Consider the following 23,209-nt stretch of genomic DNA (forward strand, 5'->3'; position numbering starts at 1 on the left):
AATATCCACATCACTAGCTAGGGGTAGAGGCACTGCTATTCTTATAATCGGCCACTCAAAGCTTGGATTCCACAGATGAGGTTTTGGTATAATTTATTTCTTGATTTGGGGTGAAATTTATACCATAATCTAGGGGCTTAGAAACTTAACTCATCTGGGATAAAGGAACCACAGCCCAGAGTGCTGTTGGCAGTATAGCTAATGTTCAGTGACTTCTTGCAAGACGTCAGACACAGGGCCTAAATGATATATAATAATTCCCGCAACTTCAAATGAGAAATCTGAGGCTCAAAACAATTTAGAGTTGGCCTAAGGTCACATACTAATTCATGGTTCGAACTAGAGCAAAAGCCAGATTTCCTACTTTCCTGGGGTCCTGGTCAAACACAAATCCTATTCTAGAAAAACTTATTTTCGTGTCTCTCGTCTGGTTCTCATTCACCCAAGCCTCAGCGCCCCTCAAGCTGGGCCAATAGTGCACATCCTCTTGGAAGCCTTCCTGAATAATCCAGTTATTTTCTAAAAGTTCAGAGTGCCTAGCCTGTCCAAGTTCTGTCTTGTATTATAGGTTCAAATGTCAGTATTTCTTTGGTTTTATTTTTTCCTGCAAAATCAAGGAAAGACAGCAGGAAATAAGAGAAAGCAGACTGAAATCAAGAGTAGATTCAGAAGAGAAGGGAAGGCAGCTGTTCCCCACATGAAGAAATAAAGCGGGGCTGGAGAGATAGTGTGGTGGGCAGGGCACTTGCCTTGCACAGTCTAATTTCTCCGTGGACAGGGACCCCTAAGTGCCCTGACCCTAGGCTCTTATTCCTCACAAGAGGGCCTCTCTTCCCACAGGCAGCCATGGGCTGGAGTAACTTGCTCCATTTACAAAACTGTCCCGAGTAGAAGAATACCGTTGCCCTTTATCAGGGACCAAGAGGCCAAGGGAGGTCACGTGACTTCTGCATGTGACTCAAGCCATGTGATGCAAGAGCACAATCTGTAAATGGGAGGGCTTGAGTTTTTGTTCTGTTTTGGACCACATATACCTGGGGATGCTCAGAGCCAGCTCCTGGCTCTTTGCAAGGGGGTCCCTGCAGACAGTGCTCAGGGGACCATGAGGTACTAGGGACTGAACCCAGGCCTCCAGCCCACCCACACAGCCTGTGCTCAGTGCTTGCAGCTACCTCTCTGGCCTGAGGGTGGCAAATGCATCCAGGTAGCTGGTCCTGGGACTTCGCTCTCTTCGATGTCTCCCTGCTTTCTCTCTGATCTTTCACAGTAAGTTGGGGCCACAGGAGGGAATTTCCTCCTTCCTGGCCCTTATTCAAGGCCTGTCAGGGCTCATTCCCAGCTTCCACTGAGCACTATAGCCCTCAACCTGCCTGGCATTGGTGGGATTTCCAGGTGGACAACATAGCTGGCTGGCCCAGGAACCTCCAGTCCCTGGGGGCTGCTGACACCTGCCCCTCTCTCCTGCCTTCCAGCAGCATCCTGTCCTGTCTGCACAGGGTGAATCCCCTTTGCCCCAGGAATGGGCGCCTCCAGAAAGCGCTAAGCCGCTGAGCCCTGTGACCGGGGCTCCCCTCTTTAATCCCAGCCTGTCCGTGCTTATCCGGTGGCTTCAGGCAGAAGGGCCCTGGGGGGATGGTGAGCCAGAGGGCAGCAGCTGGGCCGGAGGGGCCCGCGGGACAGAGGCGTCCAGGATGGGCCCCTGACTGAGCTAGAGGGGAGCCAGGAGGCATGAGGGTGGCGGTGGGCACGCTCTGGCTCCTGGCTCTCTGGGGGGCCCGCCTGGCCCCCGGCTTCTGCCCCTCTCAGTGCAGCTGCAGCCTCCACATCCTGGGAGACGGCAGCAAGACCAGGTAGGCAGCAGAGCAGGTGCGGTTGGAGGGATGGGTGCAGGGCCCTCAGACCACGGCCAGGTGAGGCCCAGGGGTTTTATGGGTGGGAGTAGGGGCAGGGGGGGTCTACACTGCACCGTAACCCAGCAAGCAAGCTGGAGCACCTCCTCGGTGGGTCCTGGTATATTTATACAGGGACAGGGTGGGGCATAGGGTGGCACTCCTGGAAATCCTTGCTGGGCCCAAGGAAAAGCATCCTACGGGATGCTTTCCTTTATCACTTTTGCAGAAAGTCTTTCCTTTACCATTTCCTTCCTTCCTTCCTTCCTTCCTTCCTTCCTTCCTTCCTTCCTTCCTTCCTTCCTTCCTTCCTTCCTTCCTTCCTTCCTTCCTTCCTTCCTTCCTTCCTTCCTTCCTTCCTTCCTTCCTTCCTTCCTCCCTCCCTCCCTCCCTCCCTCCCTTCCATCGTTTCCATCATCTTTTTACACCCTGCCAGCCTTCTCCTCAGGCGACTTCAATCCCCTGGTCCCACCTCTCAGAGCTGCTCCCACACCTCCTGGGAATTTCTGATCACCTGCTCACAGCACCCCCTGCTTTCACATGCTCAGCCCCCAGGGGCTTTCATTAGGCCAGCCCCTAGGGGCCTTGCCTTAACCTTCTGGCAGGGGATCTCCAGAAGCAAACTGCCCTATCAAGGCAAGAGAATGTGAGGGCTGTGAGGGGAGGCAGAGAATCAATGGGAGAAGGAGACAGAGGGAGAGAAGGCGGGGGTGGAGAGACAGAGAGAGAGAGAGAGAGAGATGTTCACCCTCGAGGGCCCTCCTGAAGGGATTTGAAAGCAAGATTCCCCTAAGAAAAACCCTTCTCGGGCCTCGGCCTTTGGGCCCTGCGCCCAGGTGCAGACTGGACCTGCCCCGAGGCCGGTGCTGGGCGCTGGGGGAGAGAGACGCCCGGGGCGGTAGCCAGCCCGCTCAACCATCCCTGCTTTCCGCGGCCAGGATGGTGCTGTGCAACGACCCGGACATGACCCTGCCGCCCGCTTCCGTGCCCCCGGACACCTCCAGACTGCGCCTGGAGCGGACGGCCATCCGCAGGGTGCCCGGGGAGGCCTTCCGGCCGCTGGGCCGCCTGGAGCAGCTGTGGCTGCCCTACAACGCGCTCAGCGACCTCAGCGGCCTGATGCTGCGCGGCCTGCGGCGCCTGCGCGAGCTGCGCCTGCCCGGGAACCAGCTGGCCACGTTCCCCTGGGCGGCGCTCAAGGACGCCCCCCAGCTGCGGCTGCTGGACCTGCAGGCCAACCGCCTGGTGGCCGTGCCGGCCGACGCCGCGCGCTTCCTGGGAAACCTCACCTTCCTGGACCTCTCCAGCAACCAGCTGCTGAGGCTCCCCCAGGAGCTGCTCGCCACCTGGACGCACCTGCAGACCGGACCCTTCCATCCAGGTCGCAGAGCCAGGCTGGTCCTAGGTAAGAGACGGGAACCATTCTTGCTGGGCAGGAGGCCTTAGGCCAGTTACCAAAGCCTCTCTGTTTTTGGCTCAGTGCTCAGGGGTCCCTCCTGGCGGTTCTTAGCAGGTCCAAATGCGCTGCACGGGGCGGAGATGGAGGGGGTGGGAATATCAAACCCAGGATGGCTGCGTGTAAAGCAAGATCCTTGATCCCCCTCCCCATCACTCCAGTCCTCTGAGTCTGGTGTCTTTGCCCCGAGATTACAAAGCATTACCTGCTCTCTGGAGTTGAGTGAAAATGGAAATGAGTGAAATGAGAAAGCGCTGTGTTGGCGGGTTCAGGAGTTCCAGCTCCAAGTTAGATGGCTGTGGTTCAAATACGTGCTCTGTCTTTCACTTGCTGTGTGTCCTTGGGTAATTTCCTTGGCTACTCTGTGATTTGGTTCCCATTGGTAAATAGAAGCCAGTAATACCATGCCTCTACAATGGTTGGAGTCATGGGCGAAGGCAAAATGTTTAACATGCAGAAGGTTCAGTTATCAGCAGGTATGTGCTTCCCCGGTCCCCATGGAGACAGGAGACTGCCCAACGTTAGCATGTGGCTGGTGGCAGTCTTCATCCCCTGGGGATGCTGGGCTGCAGGGTCACCTTGCTCAAAGCTACACACACTTTCTCAGGACGGCTGGCCTGAAGATCCATCTGGCAGGATTCTGATGGTCAGCCCCCTGGGGTGACACTGATGAGCTGTTTCAGCTCTCAGCTCTCCACATCAGGTGGCATTGCTCCTCTTCATCACAGAGTCTGCTTCTGGGGAATCCAGTTTCCAACAATCTTCAGAGCTTGTGACTTTCCCTTACCACGGAGTCTCCTGAGAGGGATGAGTTCAATCCCCGGCACCACAGGCTACCCTGAGCATCACCAGGAGTGGCCTCAAATGCAGCCTGCAGAAGCCCCCGAACACTGCTGGTTGTGGCCAAAGTATAAAACACAAATAAAATTGTTAAAATAGGCAGAATGTGGCCTCAAATGCAGCCTGCAGAAGCTCCCGAACACTGCTGGTTGTGGCCAAAGTATAAAACACAAATAAAATTGTTAAAATAGGCACAATGTTTAACTTTTGCCAATAGTTTTACTATTGTCTAACTTTTCCTTTTAAGTTGATTCTTCAGAGATGCTGCTATAATAATAGATAGAAGCCAAAAAGCTCAACACCAGAGCTTGGAGTGAGGAATATGTATGTAAAGGTGTACCATGAAGTGCAATTAACTAGTGGCACGGAATAGTAGATATCAATGGGCTGGGGTGGGGTGGGGATGGGAGAAGGAATTAACATCCTCTCAGCCAGGCTCCGAAGCACCTGTGAGCCAGACATACAAGCACATTGGAGTATACCCTCCCAATCCTCTCTCAAATATATCAAAATATGTGTACGTAAATGTGTGATATCCTTTTGATTATTAGACCACACCAATAAGTTTAATAATATTCTTGGGGGGAATAAAAAGGATATCACATGAAATGCATTTACTTTGGGGTCAGTGGGTGTGCTCAGAGGTTTAGAGCACTTGCATTGCATGTAGAAACCCTGGGTGTGATCCCCAGCTTTGCATGGTCCACAGAGCAATACCAGGAGCAACTCCTAAGCACTAAGCCAGAAGCAGCCCCTGAGTACTGCCCCAGAGGAACAGAAAGGAATGCATTTGTTCTGTATTCCAGAATACAAGCAAAAACAAAGGAAGCATGTCTTACTCTTGCAATCACAGCATCTCTACCGGCCTCTTGGACAGAATGGGTGCCGTGATGCTTTCAACCTATAAAGATGATCAATTTCAGTACTTTTTGGGGGGAAAGGATTACTGGGATTTACATGGGGATTATTCCTGACTCTGCACTCAGAAATTGGCTTGCTGGCTTGCTAGGGGCCAATAAGGGATGCAGGGGATAGAACCCAAGTTGGGCAAGATGATCAGTTCTAAAATAAATCTGTATATGTGACACGGCACTTGACTTCCTGGCACGCTTACTTTTCTTCTAATCCTTTTGAGCCTATGTCAAAGGAGCCACGGCTCAGACTGCTCTTCACAGCTGGAGTCATAATGAAAGTGCCGCTTAGGCTGGGAGGACAAGGCTGAGGGTTGGAAGTTGTGAAGCATTTCTAGACATGCATTTTACATATTGGACTAGAGCGATAGCACAACAGATAGGTCGTTTGCCTTGCACGCGGCCAACCGGGGTTTGATTCCTCTGTCCCTCTTGGAGAGCCTGGCAAGCTACCAACAGTATCCTGCCTACACGGCAGAGCCTGGCAAGCTACCCATGGCGTATTCGATATGCCAAAAACAGTAACAACAAGTCTCACAATGGAGATGTTACTGGTGCCCGCTCGAGCAAATCAATGAACAGCCGGACAGCAGTGCTACAATGCTACAATGCAGTGCAGAAATTATTGCTGAGATACATACTGCCTGGCCAGGAGGATTAGTCCCAGGATAGTACTTGCCAATTTCAATTGTATACACTATGACCTGCCCAATGCCTATTACAATTTGCTCGAAGCAACTCTGAAAAGGAAGTAATGCTCTCATTTGAAATGAACTTGGCTTAAAGGGCTGGAGAGGGGGCCAAAGAGACAGATGAGTGAGTAAGACACTTGCCTTGCATACTACTAACCCAGGTTCAATCCCCAGAACCCCTTAAGGTTCTATGAGCCCTGCCAAGTAGAGATCCCTGAGCTCAGACCTGTGAGTAAGCCCTGTGCACCAACCAAAAAATTTTAAAGTGAGGATTTTTTTTAAACACTGGACAGGAGATAGTTCAATAAATAGGGTACTTGCCTTGTATAAAACCAACCCAAGTTCTGTTCCTGAGACCTCATATAGTCCCTCAAAGCACACTAGAAGTGATCCCTGAGCTCAGAGCCAGGAGTAAACCATGAACACCCTGGGTGGTAGCCCCAAACTAAAAAGAAATAAATAAAATTTTTTAAAAATTGAAAGGCCTAAGGAGATACTGCAGGGATTAAAGTGTTCACTTTGAGTCAGCCCTGGTTTGATCCCCTCATGGTCTTCTGATCGCCATGAGGTTACCCTGGCAAGCCCTGTCCCCACAGGACCCAAGCAGCACCACATCCTTGGACCCTGACATTGGACCCCTGGTCTGGGTGGTGGACTAAAAGGACTCCATAGTCCTCCTGGGCACTTACTGCTTGGGAACTTCCCCCACTATCAAAGGAACTAGACTTAAGGCTGCAGTTAGCAGGAGCTAGCCCTACTTCCAGTTCTGCTGACTCAGAATCCAGGACCTACAGTGCCCTCCCCCGGGAGACCAGGGAGCTAGGCCCAGGGATCTGACTATCTAGGGCTCACCTCTTGCTGTCCCCCCATTTCTCTCTGCAGGACTACAGGACAATCCTTGGTTGTGTGACTGCCAACTCTATGACCTGGTCCATTTTCTGGGAGGTTGGAGCCCAAACCTGACCTTCATTGAGAAGAGGCTGAGGTGTGCCAGTCCACGTAGCTTGGCAGGAGTGGCCTTTAGCCAGCTGGAACTGAGGAAGTGCCAGAGCCCGGAGCTTCGTCCAGGGGTGGTCAGTCTCAGGTCCCCTCTGGGAAGTGCAGTGCTGCTGCGCTGTGGGGCCACAGGGGTTCCTGGACCCGAGATGAGCTGGAGGAGGGCCAGCGGGCACCCACTCAATGGCTCAGGTAGGTGAGTGGCTGGGGTGGCTGTGCTGAGGTCCCGGGCTGGGGTGGGTGGATGAGGGGCCCAGGTGGAGGTGAGGCTGCCCAGGAGGAGGGGGACAAGGTGGGACCGTGCACTCCCTTTCTGAGTAGACATGGAAGACTGCAAGCAGGCAGGCTGTGCAGACACTCTCGTGATGACTGGCTCTCCACCTCTCCTCGCTGACAGCCAATCGAATAGACACTCAGAGCTGACCTGAGAGAAACAACACTGGCATTTTGGTATAAGATACTTCCTTGCAGATACTGTATTTAAGTTCCTGAGTTGTAAACCTGAAGCCTGTATCACTTCCTGGCATGAGTTACCACCAATGGAATCTTTTGAGTCTGAAGTCTTATGTGCATCAGCTCATAGAGCTTTAATGAACCTAATTATCTTCTGATTTTACATGTAAAAGTAAACAGAGACTCAGGAAGGCTCAATACTTGTTCTTCATCACACAGCTTGGATAAGGAAGATCTGGGAGTACAATGTGGGTTAGCTGAGTTGCCAGCAGGACCTCCTTTCTTCTGTGTGTGAGCTCAGGTCATTCATCTTCGGCCCCGGGCAGGTTGGCTGTAGGCATTTAAGTCCCCTTTACTTGAAGAAACAGGGTTGAGGAGGAAAAGTTTCCTAACACATGGCCAGAAAATGTCATCTCCTCCCTTCCTCTCTGATTTCTTCTTTTTGTCTCTTGACTAAATTGTCAAGCATTGCTCTACGGCTAAAGGGTTTGAAAATCAATGTATGAATAAAATTGTATAAGAAGTTGCATCGTTTAGAATAGAGTCAAAGATGCTCTGATTGTTCTCCACTGCTGGTGGGAATGCTGACTGGTCCAGCCCCTTTGGAAAACATATTGGAAAACAATTCTCAAAAAATTAGAAATTGAGCTTCTATTTGATCCAGCAATACCACTTCTGGGAATATATCCTGGAGAAACAAAAAAGTATAGTCGAAATGATATCTGCACTTATATGTTCATCGCAGCACTGTTTACAATAGCCAGAATCTGGAAAAAACCCGAGTGCCCGAGAACAGATGACTGGTTAAAGAAACTTTGGTACATCTATACAATGGAATACTATGCAGCAGTTAGAAAGGATGATATCATGAACTTTGCATATAAGTGGATCAACATGGAAAGTATCATGCTAAGTGAAATGAGCCAGAAAGAGAGGGATAGACATAGAAAGATTGCACTCATCTGTGGAATATAGAACAACAGAGTAGGAGACTAATACCCAAAAATAGTAGTATATAATACCAGGAGGTTGGCTCCATAGCTTGGAAGCTGGCCTCACACGCTGGGGGAAAGTCATCCCACATAGAGAGGGGAACGCCAAGTAATATGTGATTGGAGATCCTGCGCGAGAAGGTAGATGCGTGCTGAAAGTAAACTAGAGACTGAACAGGATGACCACTCAATACCCTTATTTGGAACCACAACACCCAAAAGGAAAGATAGATATCAAATTGGAATGCCTCGCTACAGAGGCGGGGTGGGGTGGGGGATAGGACTGGGGGTGGGTGGGAGGGATATTGGGTTCATGGGTGGTGGAAAATGGACACTGGTGGAGGGATGGACTCTTAAACATTGCATGAGGGAATAACAAGCACGAAAATGTGCGAATCTGTAACTATACCCTCACTGTGACTCACTAATTAAAAAAATAAATTAAAAAAAAAGATGCTCTGATTGAAATGGCAGTGGAGCCAGCAAGGGTGGAATGGACTCAACCCAGGGGGCTTCTGCCTCTGCTTCACTCCATCCACCTTACACCGAAGACACCTGCCCGTTGCCCCTGAGTGGTCAATGCTGCATAGCTTGAAGTTTGAACATCTCAGATTTAGAAGGTAAATTTGTCTCTAAGACTGTCACGAACTGGGCTCCCCAAATTTGAACCCAAATTATCTCCATTCTCTTGCTAATAGAAAGAAAGTTGAACAACTCCCATGCCTTCCTTGGGATAACATGTCCATAGTGTGTGCATCTGGAGGAAGTTGGGATACTTGGACCCATTAATTCTCTCACATGTGCCTTTTTCCCACAGTGTACCAGGAAGTCTCCAGTGACGGCACGAGTTGGACATTGTTGGATCTGCCTGCTGTGTCCCAGCTGGATGCTGGTGGTTATATCTGCCAGGCCAAGAACTTCCTAGGAACTTCTGAGACACTTATCTCTCTGGTTGTCACTGAGCCACAGACTTCCACAGAACACAGTGGGGGCCCAGGGCCTCTGTGGGCAAGGACAGGTGAAGGGGAGAATGCTGCTGCTTACAACAAGCTGGTGGCCAGACATGTCCCCCACCTACCGGAGTCTCCTGCCATGGCCCTTGAGTCCTCTGTGTCCCACACAAAGGAGGAGGAGCTGGCCCTACAGCCTTTACAGATGGGTGCCCCAGGGGGGCACTTGGATGGACAGGCCAGACCCCAGGAAGCCCAGATGGTGAGGTCTCTTAAGGTGGTGGGGGACACTTACCAGAGTGTGACGCTGGTGTGGCGGTCCCCCCAAGGAGGAAATACAACTGCCTTCAGTGTCCTCTACACCATCTATGGGCAGCGTGACATGCAGCAGATAATCGTGCAACCTGGGAAAACCAGTGTTACCATCCACGGGCTGTCCCCCAAGATTAAGTATGTGGCATGCGTCTGTGTGCAGGGCCTCATGCCCCGGAAGGAGCAGTGTGTCATCTTCTCCACGGACGAGGTGGTGGACGCGGAAGCCACCCAGTGGCTCATCAATATAGTGGTGGTCAGTGTGGCCGCTGTCATCGCCCTGCCCCCCACACTGCTTGTCTGCTGTGGAGCTCTGCAGAGACGCTGTCGCAAATGCCGCCATGCCACCGGCTCCCCAGAGGCCACAGGCACCTACCTCAACCTGGAGAGGTTGGGCCACAGTGAGGATGGCTCTGAAGGTCTCTCTCGGCACAGTCTCAGTGAGGCCGACAGGCTCCTCTCAGCCCGTTCCAGCCTGGACTCTCAGGCCTTGGGGGCCCAGGGAGGCAGATGGATGAATGAGTACTTCTGCTGAGAGCTACTGCTTTCTCCGTGCACACAGAGGCTGATACACCTGCTCTCACCTATTTCCCCTCTTCTACTTTGGCTCTGGCACAGGAGTCTGTGCTCATCCACTCTTACCCACATAAGGATCTGCTTTCTCACATGCTTGTACCCAGCAATAGCTAACATGTATGAAGCACTTTTGTGCCGGGAACTGTTCTGAACGCTTTATAAGCATTAACTCACTTCCTTCTTAGAACACCACGGGTATCCTAGAGAGAGAATAGGAGGTTTAAGTTAGCTTGCCTGTATCAGTCAGTTTTTTGCCGTAAAACAAGTACAATTAGTGGTAGTGGTATACAATTAGTGGTAGGCAGTTTAAAGGGCCTTGTTTTATTTTCTTTTTTGGCTTTTAGGTCACACGCAGCGATGATCAGTGGTTACTCCTCACTGTGCACTCAGGAATTACTCCTGATGGTGCTCAGGGGACCATATGGGATGCAAGGGATTGAACCCAGGTCCGCCATGTGCAACGGAAACACCCTACCCACTGTACTATCACTCCAGCCCCCACAGATCAATTTTTATGAGACTTATAAGTACAGGTTGACAGGAGTGGCTCTGCATCTTATATTTCATTTGGGACCTGGGATGGACATTCAGTCACTTCCCAGAGCAGGTTCCTTTATACAGAGGTCAGAGGCTATCAGAAGAATGAGCACAAACATGCCTGGCCTCTTACGTTCTTCACGCACAACTGATACATTATCACTCCTACCATGATCTGCCAAAGAAAGTTCCAAAGCCAAACCCAACTTGAGAGGGGCAAGAAAGCACAGTTTTCCCTTGGAGGTGATGGTGGAGTAGGAACTATTTTGCCGAACAATAGATGCTATCCATAATTCCAGAGCTCGGGGTGACAGCTCTGGATTTCTGAATAAGCAATTGCCTCCAGAGTTGATGTTGCTTAATGTTCTCCTAAACTGCATCATGATTATATGCATGCTAACTCGTAGGCTTTCACACAAGTCTATTATTAATCACATCTGTGTACACACATAAGCACACACTCTGCTCACACTATGCACATTGACAGATTCTAACATTCTTTGGGTGCCATTTTGCCTAGAGGTGTTGTTTTTTTTATTTTCAATGAACTCTAGAGGATTGGATAATGCCTAAGAGGTTACTGCTTATTTCCTCTTAGAATAAGTCCAGCTGTAGGGATTGGGCAGGTGATGTGGTGCGTGGTGCAATATGCCCTAGCTATCTGGCACACAGCTTGCCTCTTCTCCTTTGGAGCACTCTTCATGATTCTTACCAAAACTTTTCTGGGATCCTGAGAGATTCTCAGAGACTTATTTGTTACTCAGTAAGCCACTTAGTAGGGGATTTCTGTTCAGTTTGCTAAAATCTGAGCAACCTCTGGGATATCTCAGTGCAACGGAAGAGATGAACTTTTCTAGCAAAGGGGCCAAAGTCTTGTTTGTAAGACTAAACTCTAGTGAGAGGATCACTGAAGATTCTTTAGATTAAAAAATAGAAAATTGTAGGGGACAAGTGATTCAAGGAAACTACTTTCCTCCTCTTGCCTAAAAGATTCACTACTGTGTTGAACATATATTAGGTATAAACCAGTGTGACACAGTGGTTTTTCTTTAGGGTGTGAGCATTCCTGGTCGTGCTGGGGGACCATGAGGTGCTGGGATGGAACCCAGGGTTTCTGTATGCAAAGTATGTGCTCTGATGGCAAGCATTTAAGCCGCTCCCATCCCTGACATCACCCTAGTGATTTCTAAAGGTACTGTACTCACTCTCATATTTATAAAAATAGTACAAACATATTTATCACTTTATCTAATTTCATCCTCAGAAAACTTTATAGATCCTAGGTTATTTGATTTAACAGGCAGGAAATTGAACCTCAAAGAGTTTAAAAATTATAGATGATGACCATAGATTCTCTTGGAGGATTCAAGTTGTTGGTAAATTTCAGTGCTGTCTCTACAATACAAAATTCAGAAGGCTCACTGCAAAAAAGAAAATTTTGAGCCACTGCAACCCGGCATCAGAACCATGAGAACACCAGTATACATGAAGTTGGAATTTCCATACATGAGTATTTACAGCTGTTTATCTCCTAGAATGTGCATCTGACTCTAGCTTGTGAACCTTAGACATTGACAAGAGAACTTGTTTGGTTGGAAAATAACAAATTCTGTATCATGATTCAGCCAACTATTTTTGCAATAGAAGCCAGAGAGGAAGTATTATAGCCTTTATTGCTAAGACCCAACTCTGCCGATGCAGTACAAATATAATTAGAAACAATCCACAATTTAATGAACTTGAAAGCATTCTAATAAAATGTTATTTATTGTTAAATAATACAGGTAGCACACTGGATTTGATTTCCAGGATTTGATTTGCTAGCCCCTATACTAGATTTATAAGGGCATTTCTGCTGTGCCTTGAGAGATCAAAAACTCTATTCTGATTGCTTCATATATGAGATTGACACTCACCTCCATATTTAAACAATTGTAGATTCCACCAATGAAAGCAGTCATTGACTAAAATGAGCAAGATATCTTTAAATGCTATGATGATTGAAGAGTATTCTCCCAAAGATAGCAGACAAATATCCAGTTGGTATTATAGAAACTTGCTTGAAGAAAACTCAGATATTTGAATGCAAGCAATCAAGAACATAGTGTGTGATAGTGTGTGAGTGAGAGAGAGGGAGTGGAGAGAATGAGAGAGAGAGAGAAAGAGAGAGAGAGAGAATTTTCAGTGAGGATAAGAAGTTACCTTGTTGGTCTGGGCAGAATAGTCCCATAGATGGTCAGCCTCCCAATATCCATTTGCCAACCCTCCTTTGTATATTCTCTTTTCCCTCTTTTACTTTTATAGAGAAAAGTCACTCTGAGACTCATCAAGATACTGGAAAAAGCAAACTCCCATTCAAACCTCTGGAAAAAAACAATTCTCATTGTAAAATAATAAAATGATTCTGGTATAAACCAGAATTAGTTTTTCTGTATATTTATTATGTATTAGTTTTATGTATGAGTCTGATTAGTATGTGTCAATTCATAAAAATAATGTCTTATCAAAGTTCAGAAATTTCTGGTCTCCCAGTGCTGAAGGTCAGCTGCACTCTGGTGGTTCTACAGCATATGAAAACTTGGACACCTTGTCTGAGATTGATCAGAATTGTAGCATCTTTATTCCTTTTCCCCTAAATGAAAAATGGCTCTATTCCTCTTGCCCTATGTAGAGGGTAGAGTCTGATATCATTATCTGCAGAGGCATGTCTACAAGAGGCAGAGACTCTCTCTTCACCCACTCACCTCTACCCAGAAAGACAGTAGAACACTATAGGACTTCTAAGTCCAGATAGAAGGCAGAACCAGGATCAGCTCAGATGCCCAGACAGACAGATATTCCAATCATATGCCCAAACAGACTGCAAGACTAGGCAGGGCTCTTATGCTCAGAAAGACTGCAGGACAGCAGGAATCTCACCTACAAGCATGTGGGCTGTGTCCAGAAACTAAGGATAGCTGAGGTGTTGGGGAACCAGTCGGGTACAGTCTGTAGAGGCCCAGTGACAGACAGGAAATTGTAAATTGATTAGAGAATGGCATAGGGACAAGATCAGACTATTGTACACTGGAAGTGAGCAAAGAGAAAGAGATAGGACTTTGGGTGTCCTACACTGGATCAGTCATCGAGAGACAGGATGAGGGATGTTGTACATGGGTCCAAAGGACATTGAAGAGAGACACCCATCTCTTGTACTATACAGTAAAACTCTACATTCTTTTGAAAAGAGAGAGAGGCAAATAGATAGTCATGCATATTTTTAGATTGCATACATCCTTCGTTTTTTACAAAGAGTAAAAATAACAGAAATTATGTTCTATAAAGTGGATGCAGGTTACTCAAACTAGGATACCAATCATGGGACTCAGTGAAGTACGTGTTTAGAAGATTGGAACTGCAGTTATTTTGTTGTTGCTGTTGTTTTACTATCACATAACTTAGTAGAGGATATAATCAACTTCCAAGGACTTGCACATATTTTATTTGCTTGCAAATACACTATCATTAGGTGAGGTTAGGCTTATGATGTAGTTACAATCCTTAAATTTCAGTGACTTAACAGACAAGTGTAAGCCTGCGCTCACCAAAGCTACCTGAGTCAGGGGTAAATGGAGAAGGAGGAAGGTTGTGCTTGGGGATGAGACTGACGAAATCTCCATCACTTGGAACTTCAATAATTGCTAAGACAAGGTGAAAGAAACTGAGGAATCATCTTGGGAAAATTTCTTGGGTGCTTGGAGGAATGCAAGGCCCAGCTTGCAGGCTCCATGAGTTACAATCCATTTCACCTGGGGTGATAAGAAGGATGAAAGAGTGTCTGCATTTCAAAGCCAACCAGGGTCTGAGGTCTGTGAGAAAGGGAAGACTGCTTCTTTTTTTTTTTTTTGCATAGACCTTAACAAGAAATAGTTTTATTATTTTATTTTTTAATTTATTTTTATTTTTATTTTTTAAGGGTACAGTTACAGATTTATACATTTTTGTGCTCATGTTTTCCCCATACAAAGTTCAAGAACCCATCCCTTCACCAGTGCCCATTCTCTACCACCAGTAAACCCAGCATCCCTCCCACCCTCCCCAGTCCCGTCTCCCCACCCCCCCACACACTGCCACTATGGCAGGGTATTCCCTTTTGTTCTCTCTCTCTGATTAGGTGTTGTGGTTTGCAATAAAGGTGTTGCGTGGCCATTGCGTTCAGTCTCTAGTCTACATTCGGCACACATCACCCTTCCCCCGCATGACCTCCAACCACATTTTACTTGGTGTTCCCTTCTCTGAGTTGCCCAGAATGAGAGATCAGCCTCCAAGCCACGGAGTCAACCCCCTGGTATATATTTATCCTATTCTTGGGTGTTAGTCTCCTAGTCTATTATTCTATATTCCACAGATGAGTGCAATCTTTTTATGTCTGTCTCTCTCTTTCTGACTCATTTCACTTAGCATGATACTTTCCAGGCTGATCCACTTATATGCAAACTTCATGACCTCATTTTTTTCTAACAGCTGCATAGTATTCCATTGTATAGATGTACCAAAGTTTCTTCAACCAGTCATCTGTTCTAGGGCACTCGGGTTTTTTCCAGATTCTGGCTATTGTAAACAGTGCTGCGATGAACATATAAGCGCAGATGTCATTTCGACTATACTTTTTTGCTCCTCTGGGATATATTCCCAGCAGTGGTATTGCTGGGTCAAATGGGAGCTCAACCTCTAATTTTTTGAGAATCGTCCATATTGTTTTCCAAAAGGGCTGCTTCTGGGCCTTTTGGCTAAGATCAAGTGAAGACTGCTTCTTTGTTCTGCCAGGAGTTAGAGTAATGCCAGGTCACTGAGGAAAGAAATGTTAACCCTTTCCAGATCAGTCAGATTCACAAAAAATCGCTCACCCATTCGTGAGTGGGGTCCAGGGTTCTGCCCGCTTGCAGGTCAGTCTCTGAGAACTCATCTTATAACCTGGCTAGGCACCAACAGGGACCATCTTAGACAAAGCTGACGGAGGAGTGAGGGAAGAGAACCAACTTGAGAAAGAAAGGAAGACAGCCTGTCTGTTCCCTGATAGATAGCCTGGTTTTCACAAGAGCTCCCCCTCCCCCATATTGTGTTAATATTGGGTTGGTATTTTCCAATTGAATAGATAGGGCATTCTTATTAAGATTCTATTAAGACAAGTCGGGGAGCTGCTTTCTGGAAGTCATGTATATCTAACCATTTTTTTTAAAGCACAGATAAAGTCCTTTCCCATGATTCCTTTTCTACTTATAACTAATAACCAGGTTCCTGGAAAATACTCAGCATAAAGAAAGATAGGATTGTAACCTGTTGGGGCCCCTTCCCATAATTGTTAAATCTCTTGAGTTTAGGGACTCTAATTAATACTAGATACTTAAAACAAGAGACATGATCCAAGCTAACCAAAATTGTCCTAGTGTCCTGCCTTACCTGACAACATAGCCATTCACTGTCACTGTCATCCCCTTGCTCATTGATTTGTTTGAGCGGGCACCAGTAACGTCTCTCACTGTGAGACTCTGCCGTGAGGGGGCGATATTCTTGGTAGCTTGCCGGGCTCTCCGAGAGGGGCGGAGGAATTGAACCCAGGTTGGCCGAGTGAAAGGCGAACGCCCTACCCACTGTGCCAGCCCAACATAGCCATTGCTTATGTCCAAAGCCAAATAAGGAAACCAGAGGTTGAGGGTTTCAGGAGAGGAGAAGGAGCAGGGAAGATCCAGCCTGAGTGTGCTCAGAGAAGATAGGCCAGCGCATATTCTTCTCAAACTGTCAGCAAACCACTGGAACGGTGGGGTAAGCTGGATTCATTTGCAGAGATGCTAAATGAACAGAAAGGAAAAAGGGAGAGGGTAGGCAATACAACTGCCCTTATATTTGGGGGAAAGAAGAAATTTATTGGTAGTTTGTAATAATCATGGATTGAATAGGGACTCGGAGAAGTGCAAGTACTTCTTGCCACGGAGCATTACCTCATTCCTTGAAGAGGATATCAGAGACATAATTTTATATCTGTCATGAGTTTTTGTTTTTCTTTCTTTTTTCTTTTTGAGTCACACCCCCCGATGCACAGGGAAGGGGTACTCCTACGTGCTTGGCGATGCTTGGGGGACCATATGGGATGCTGGGAATCAAACCTGGGTCAACCGCATGCAAGGCACATGTCCTAACCGATGTACTATCACTCCAGCCCCTCTGTCATGAATTTGCCTTAGGAAGAACATTGGAGATCTACCAGATTGAAGAATTAAACTGTCTGGAACCTATAGCATGTGTATTTGGTTTGAATGGAAATCCTGGAGTGTAATCAGCTTAGTTGGTGACCCATTTCCCCCTCCGTGGTTAGTTACTAAGCGGATTTTTTAAAACTGAGGCCTTTTGTAGGGTATAATGTATAACATGAACCTTACAGGAACCCATAAAAGTTAAATATTTGTTAAGTATAAACCCATGAATTTAGAAAGTAGACTTGGTAGTTCATTAAGAATCTACATTTTTTTAAAAAAAACCCTGTAATAGTGGGAGATGAATTAAAAATTTAATGCACAACTGCTATATAGTAGGTATTTTATTCTACATAATATCACCACTTTTGAAAAATTCCATGAAGTATATATTTATGTCTTCCCTTTTGCAGAAGACTCATAGAAGTTTAACAATTTTCCAAAGATATCAGTGCTAGAAAGTATAAACTTAAGAGTGTCTATCAATATAAATAGTAAAACATTTTTTCTTATCACTGCAGTGTTTTCACCTAGAACATATATGGCTTAGAATATATAATCAATAAATTATTTGTTCAATGAACAAAGAGTGGAAAAGCAAGTATCAGGAGAACATATGGGACGCTAGGGATCAAACCTGGGTTAGCTACGTGAAAGGCAAATGCCCTTCCTGCTGGATTATGACTCCAGCCCCGCTAAAAGCATTTAATTTAATTAATTTGTTTATTTTTGCATTTTTCATATATAAATAAATATATATGCCTCTCGGAGAGCCTGGCAAGCTACCCAGAGTATCCCGCCTGCACGGCAGAGCCTGGCAAGCTCCCTGTGGTGTGTTCGATTTGCCAAATACAGTAACAATAAAAGTCTCATTCCCCTGACCCGGAAAAGAGCCTCCAATTGTTGGGAAAAACGAGTAAGGAGAGGCTGCTAAAATCTCAGGGCTGGGACGAATGGAGATGTTACTGGCGCCTGCTCGAGTAAATCGATGAACAATGGGATGACAGTGATGACAGTGATGATCACTTTAATATATAGGCTATTAGTTTGTATCTTGTGAAACTCAGGAAACTCAAAAGTTGTGATATAAATCCAGGAGAAGAAAAACCTTTTGGTTTAATCAGAAAATACAGTCTTGTGTTTTAATATCTGTACCAGGATGCCTTTCTCCTGTGTTAGTGAAGTTAGGGCATGATTCTAGCATCTTAGATATTAGAAAGAACATTTTTACTACTTTCTGGGTAAACAGAATGATGTACCTAACATCTGCACTTACAGAGAATGATTGTACATTGAGACTGATGAATTTTATGGCCCAAAGTCCCAAACTGTGGTTTGAATAGCATTATCTGGTTGCTTTTCAGAATGTTGATATAAAATTGAGAAAAAGCAGTGTCAGGACTGAACTGGACCTCTAGATTAAAGTTACTTTATGTTTTCAAGAACAAAACAAAGGGCAAACTTTTTCACTGATATCAAGAAACAGCTCTTTTTTATGAGTTCTTATTTAGCTTGTGGTCTGGGATATTGGCTCTCACAGAATCCAGGCACCTTTGCACTGCAGTGCTGACCTACATCCCCATGGATTACTCATAATAGGATTTGCTACTAGGAAGCTGGGACTGTACTTATTCAAAACTTGTGATGTAGATTCTCACAGAGGAATATGGTTGCTCACTATTTATTGTTAGTTCCGATCTTGCTGGATTCACATGCCGTCCAGCCATCTTGTCTGCCAGGATGTACCTGCTCAGAGGAGAGCTTTGGCAGGTGTGCTATGCTGACAAATTATCAGCTGGTTGTATGGGAAGAGCCTTTTTTGGGGGTGGGGATGATGTGTAGTGAAGTGGGCTTATATTTCACAGAAATCAGTGAAACATCTCTGAGACACATTCTAGTTGATATAGAACTTTTGTTGAACTTTTTATTTCAAATGAATAATGCTTTATTTTCCCTTTGACTCATGAATCCAGTAGCAGGTTTTGTCTGATCTCACTTCCAGGTTTTTATTTTCATTTAAAATATTTTCTGGTTTCTTGTACAAGACTCTGACATGCACATCCATCTCTTTAGGGAAGATCCCAGGGAAGATCCCAGGGAGTTCTTGGTCATCTTGACATATCTGGACCTACCCTTCAACAGGCTTATCGTCATGTCCACGAATGTCTTCTTGAACTGGCCGGCCTACCAGAAACACCAGCAATCTGGCCGTGGGGCTGAAATTCTCTCCAGCCTGGTACTGGCATTGCACAGTAATCCTTGGCTATGTGACTGTAGCCTAAGGGATTTTGTCCAGTTGGTCAAGGATCTCTGCTTCCCTGTCATCCTGGTGAATTTATACCTGATGTGCCAAGGCCCTCTCTCCAAGGCAGGTCAAGTTTTTCATAAAACTGAGCTCAGTGTTTGCACAAAGCCATAGATCTCAATCCCTAATACCAACGTGACCGTTCAGGAGGGACAGAATGTGACCCTGACATGCTTGGCACAAGCCAGTCCTTCACCAAAGATCACATGGACTTATCCCCTGAGCATATGGAGGGAATTTGATGGTAAGCTGTGCGTACTCTCGACATATCTGGAGCCATGGGGAAGTCTGCAGCAAACTTATATTTAATAGAGAAGTTCTAACTTGGGTCAATTATGAAGAAGATACATATGGAATTGGGCATATATGAATTATACTCCCCAAATAGATAAGATACTAAGGTAGTATTCTAAGTGTTTCTTAAATTTTTCTATTTTCTTTTCATTGATAGCATGTTTATTTTGTTTTTTTGGAGCAGAAGGTGGATTCCCAGTAGTGCCCAGTGAGACCAGGAACCACTCTGAGAGATGTGTGGCCAACTGTAAAATAGTTTTATTTGATAAATAAGACTAAACAAAAGGAATTATATACCTCAAGTTGGGATGCAGGCAATCCTGAAATGAAATGTTTATAGGTATTTAAATAGATGCATACAGATCATTATAGACCATGTAAACATATGAAAATATATGTATTGGAACTGACTTACATATTGTATAAGTATTATCATTGTATATTAGCAAATATGGTTTTTAAATCTTCCAACTCAAAACTGTATATAATATATACATACATACACATATATACATATGTACATATGTATTATATATATATGGAGGGGGAGCACCCCGAGCTGTGCTTAGGATTTACTCCTAAGTGATCTCTGAGGCTCAGTGCTCAGAGATCAGTCCTGGTGGTGTTTGGGACAGTTATTTAGTGCCAGGGATTAAACCCCAGTCAGCCAGGTACAAGGCAAGCACCCTGCCTGCTATACTATCTATTTGGCTCACATAATATATTTTGATGGGATTTTTAACATATTCAAAGTTAGAAATACATAACTTATTCAAGTTAACATCATAATTTGATTATTTAACATTGCTTGATGGGAAACATTAAAAATTTAGTTATTTACCATTAATTTGTAAGCCTGTGAATCTCAGAGTACAGCTTTATACCTTTATATGGAGAGAAAACATTCATATGTTCCTGAGCACATATGTATAAACCTCGTTGTATCCACCACCAATATTCTGGTGCTATTTCTATGATCAGCTCACAATATTGCACAAACGCACAGTTTCAAGAGCCTTTTCAGAAACTCTTGGAGGACTCAGCAAGATCCAGAGAATTTGGTGGGAGTTGCCAAAGAAGTTGAAATGTCATAGTTTTCATAGACAACATAGATTTTTAGAGCATTTCTGGACAACTTTCACCATGATTTACCGGATACATTATTCCAAATTTTCACTTCCTATGTATAAAACTTAGGTACTTTCTCCCTTGTGCATAGATAGTTACAAGGTTTCTATGGCAATTACCTAGCCTGCTAAATAGAAGGTCACTGCCACTTTCAAATCACACCCAAATGTGGCATGGCTGGACACTGCCTCTGTATCGTAGAGCGCTATCTCTCAGAGCTGTTTTGCTGTCTTTCCTCCCAGTATCCACCTCCTCAACCGCAGAAGACGCTGCTCTGTCGAAGCTGGTCATCCCTGCTGCTCGCCTGGCAGACAGGGGCAACTACACCTGTGTGGCCTCCAACTCCATGGGCAGGAACACGCTAGTCGTCTCCCTCCGTGTCCAGACCGCCCAAGCTCTGCCTGCACCCCATCCTCTTTCTTCCTCTTTGGAGGCCAGTGCGTACCTTGACCTCTGGGTCATCAAGCAGATGGTGCGTGGGATCCTGCTGCAGTGGCTTTTGAAAGCTGACACCCCAGAGACGTGGTTCACCCTCTACGTGCCGTCAGAAGAAACCGTCCATGAGGAGGTGATCCACATTGGTCCTGGAATCAACATGTGTGCTGTGGAGGACCTCCTCCCTGGTACGAAATACGAGGCTGGCCTTAGTCCTGGAGGCCAGCCTGCTCACCAGGGCAGGTGTGTGGTTTTTATGACAGGCAGAGATCATGGGAGTGTGGAGGATCGGAAAGGCCTGCTGCACATCACTGTGGTCCTCTGTGCGGTGCTGCTGGCTGTGTCTGTGGGCGCCTTTGCCGGGGCCGCACAGGCTTCTGGGAGCAGCATTGGGTGGGGCCTGCGTTGCTGTCCTCCTATCAAGAAAGTCCTGGGTCGCCCCTATGCAGCCTCAACACACAAGCATGACTCTTTCAGAGACCACGTAATTGTCTATGAGGCTGTCAGGGACCCAAAGACAATGAAAGGGACGAGGAGAGAGGAGAGGGGGGGAGTGAATGGAGAGATAGCACTGAGGGAGCAATCATGTGGACCTTGGATGCTCAAACCTTCCATGGCAACTCAACTGGGCTTCATCCATTTATTCACTGGATTTTTTTTAAACTTTATTGTGCATCAGGCACTGCACTCCATAGTGACTGAAGACAACCAATTCTTATCTTCATGAAGCTGATTCCAATGATGCATTTCCTGGCCACTGAATGTATATATTTATACATGGTGGCTGAAAATTATTGACTGTTATTCCTTTTATGTGCATGGCCGTATAATATTTATATGTTTATGGGTAACACGTACATATGACACTTCACAAATGTTCTCTCACTGAAGGAAGGTAGTATTCCGTTCTTATTACAAGAGTCTCAATTACGATGACTGATATCAGATGTCTGGCAGCAGGCAAAGGCAGCACTTAAAAGAGGTTCTAATTCCATTATTTCCTGTAACTATCCACTTTGCAGACATTTCTTTGAGGTGTCTCCCATTGTTATTTTACAGTGTTTCCCCCCCCCCCCTTAATGACAAACTCCCAAAGACATTTCCTGACTTTGTTTCAAAGAGCTTCCCTTGGGCACCATGAGAATCTGGGGTGTGACCTGTTTCTGTTTGCAGGTGATTGTGTTCCTGGAAGCTGTCCTTCGTGTCCAGAGCGGCCTGGATCAATGGAACTAAGAAGCAGGAAACTGGCTGCATTCCCAGCATATGTTCTAGTGACTAGTCATTGGCCTGGCCTTGCCTTCCCTTCATGTCCCCTTACAGTCCCTCTTCTTGTTCCCTCCATTTCCCTCCCCTCCCCTGCTCTCCCCTTCCTTTCCACCCCTCTCTCTCCTCTCCCAATCTACTTCCCTTCTCTTCCTTCTCCTTCTCTTACACTGCTGAATCTCTGAACTAATCCCAAAATACATTTTTTAATTGAAGATAACTTTAATATTCAGACCAATTGTTCCCTCATTTATTCAAGTTCTCATTTATTGCCTCCTGAGCATTAGAAGAAAAAGCTTAGCTGGTGAGGGTGGGCCAATGTTTAAGGGATCTGGGGTCACTTCTGTCAATACTCTGGCAACTGGACCAGAGGGCTCAATGTCAGCCCCTCACACAGTGCAGCTCAGGACCACCGGTGTTGGGGAGGTCGTGGGGTGGACAGCAAAGCTAGCAGTGCTGGGGGTGGCGTGCAGGGATGCAGTGCCAGAATTTAAACGTGAGTAGTTGTGCACTGTTGGGCATGTGCCCCTGAGCACTTAGTTACCTTGACAGCATCTCAAAACATTTTTGTAATAGAAAAAATTGGTTATATCAAAAGTAGAGAGACTTTCATTCCCCCAGACTTTCAGTACCTTTTAATCCTTTTTAGCATTTTCTAATCTTATCTCATCTAGTCCTTGCCTTCAAATGTTCTCTAAAAAACTGAAACATTTAAAGTCAAATACCAGTTTCACAGCCATCCTGTAGTTTAGTTTTAGCTTTTTAGTTTTATTAAAAAGAAATTTTTAATAACAGAATTATGCTGTTATTAAGAATATATGTTAAGATATATCACTGTCATCCCGTTGCTCATCAATTAGCTTGAGTGGGCACCAGTAACGTCTCCATCTTGAGACTTGTTGTTACTGTTTTTGGCATATCCAATACGCCACGGGTAGCTTGTCAAGCTC

At 45.9% G+C, this 23,209-nt stretch overlaps 2 protein-coding genes across 2 annotated transcripts; both read left to right on the top strand.

Moving 5' to 3' along the window:
- The first annotated feature begins 1,728 nt into the window (after positions 1-1,728).
- LRIT1 (leucine rich repeat, Ig-like and transmembrane domains 1) lies at positions 1,729-10,026 on the top strand. The gene is made up of 4 exons (XM_004607423.3): positions 1,729-1,850; positions 2,828-3,294; positions 6,671-6,976; positions 9,047-10,026. Exons 1-4 carry the CDS (start codon positions 1,729-1,731, stop codon positions 10,024-10,026), a joined length of 1,875 nt encoding a protein of 624 aa, XP_004607480.2.
- An 8,474-nt stretch (positions 10,027-18,500) lies between these two features.
- On the top strand, positions 18,501-22,320 carry LRIT2 (leucine rich repeat, Ig-like and transmembrane domains 2). Its single transcript, XM_055118668.1, is given in 3 exon segments — positions 18,501-18,604; positions 18,908-19,383; positions 20,804-22,320. Coding segments are annotated over 3 exon segments (1,500 nt in total). The 3' UTR covers positions 21,724-22,320.
- The last annotated feature ends 889 nt before the right edge of the window (positions 22,321-23,209 follow it).

The sequence above is a fragment of the Sorex araneus genome, chromosome 11, assembly GCF_027595985.1.
Source record: "Sorex araneus isolate mSorAra2 chromosome 11, mSorAra2.pri, whole genome shotgun sequence".
NCBI lineage: Eukaryota > Metazoa > Chordata > Mammalia > Eulipotyphla > Soricidae > Sorex > Sorex araneus.

What these genes read in the sequence shown, in the direction of transcription:
- LRIT1 (XM_004607423.3), top strand. Translation starts at nt 1,729, where the DNA reads ATGAGGGTGGCGGTGGGCACGCTCTGGCTCCTGGCTCTCTGGGGGGCC. An exon ending in GGAGACGGCAGCAAGACCAG is followed by an intron (nt 1,851 to 2,827) that starts GTAGGCAGCAGA and finishes TTCCGCGGCCAG; the next exon opens with GATGGTGCTGTGCAACGACC. An exon ending in CAGAGCCAGGCTGGTCCTAG is followed by an intron (nt 3,295 to 6,670) that starts GTAAGAGACGGG and finishes TTCTCTCTGCAG; the next exon opens with GACTACAGGACAATCCTTGG.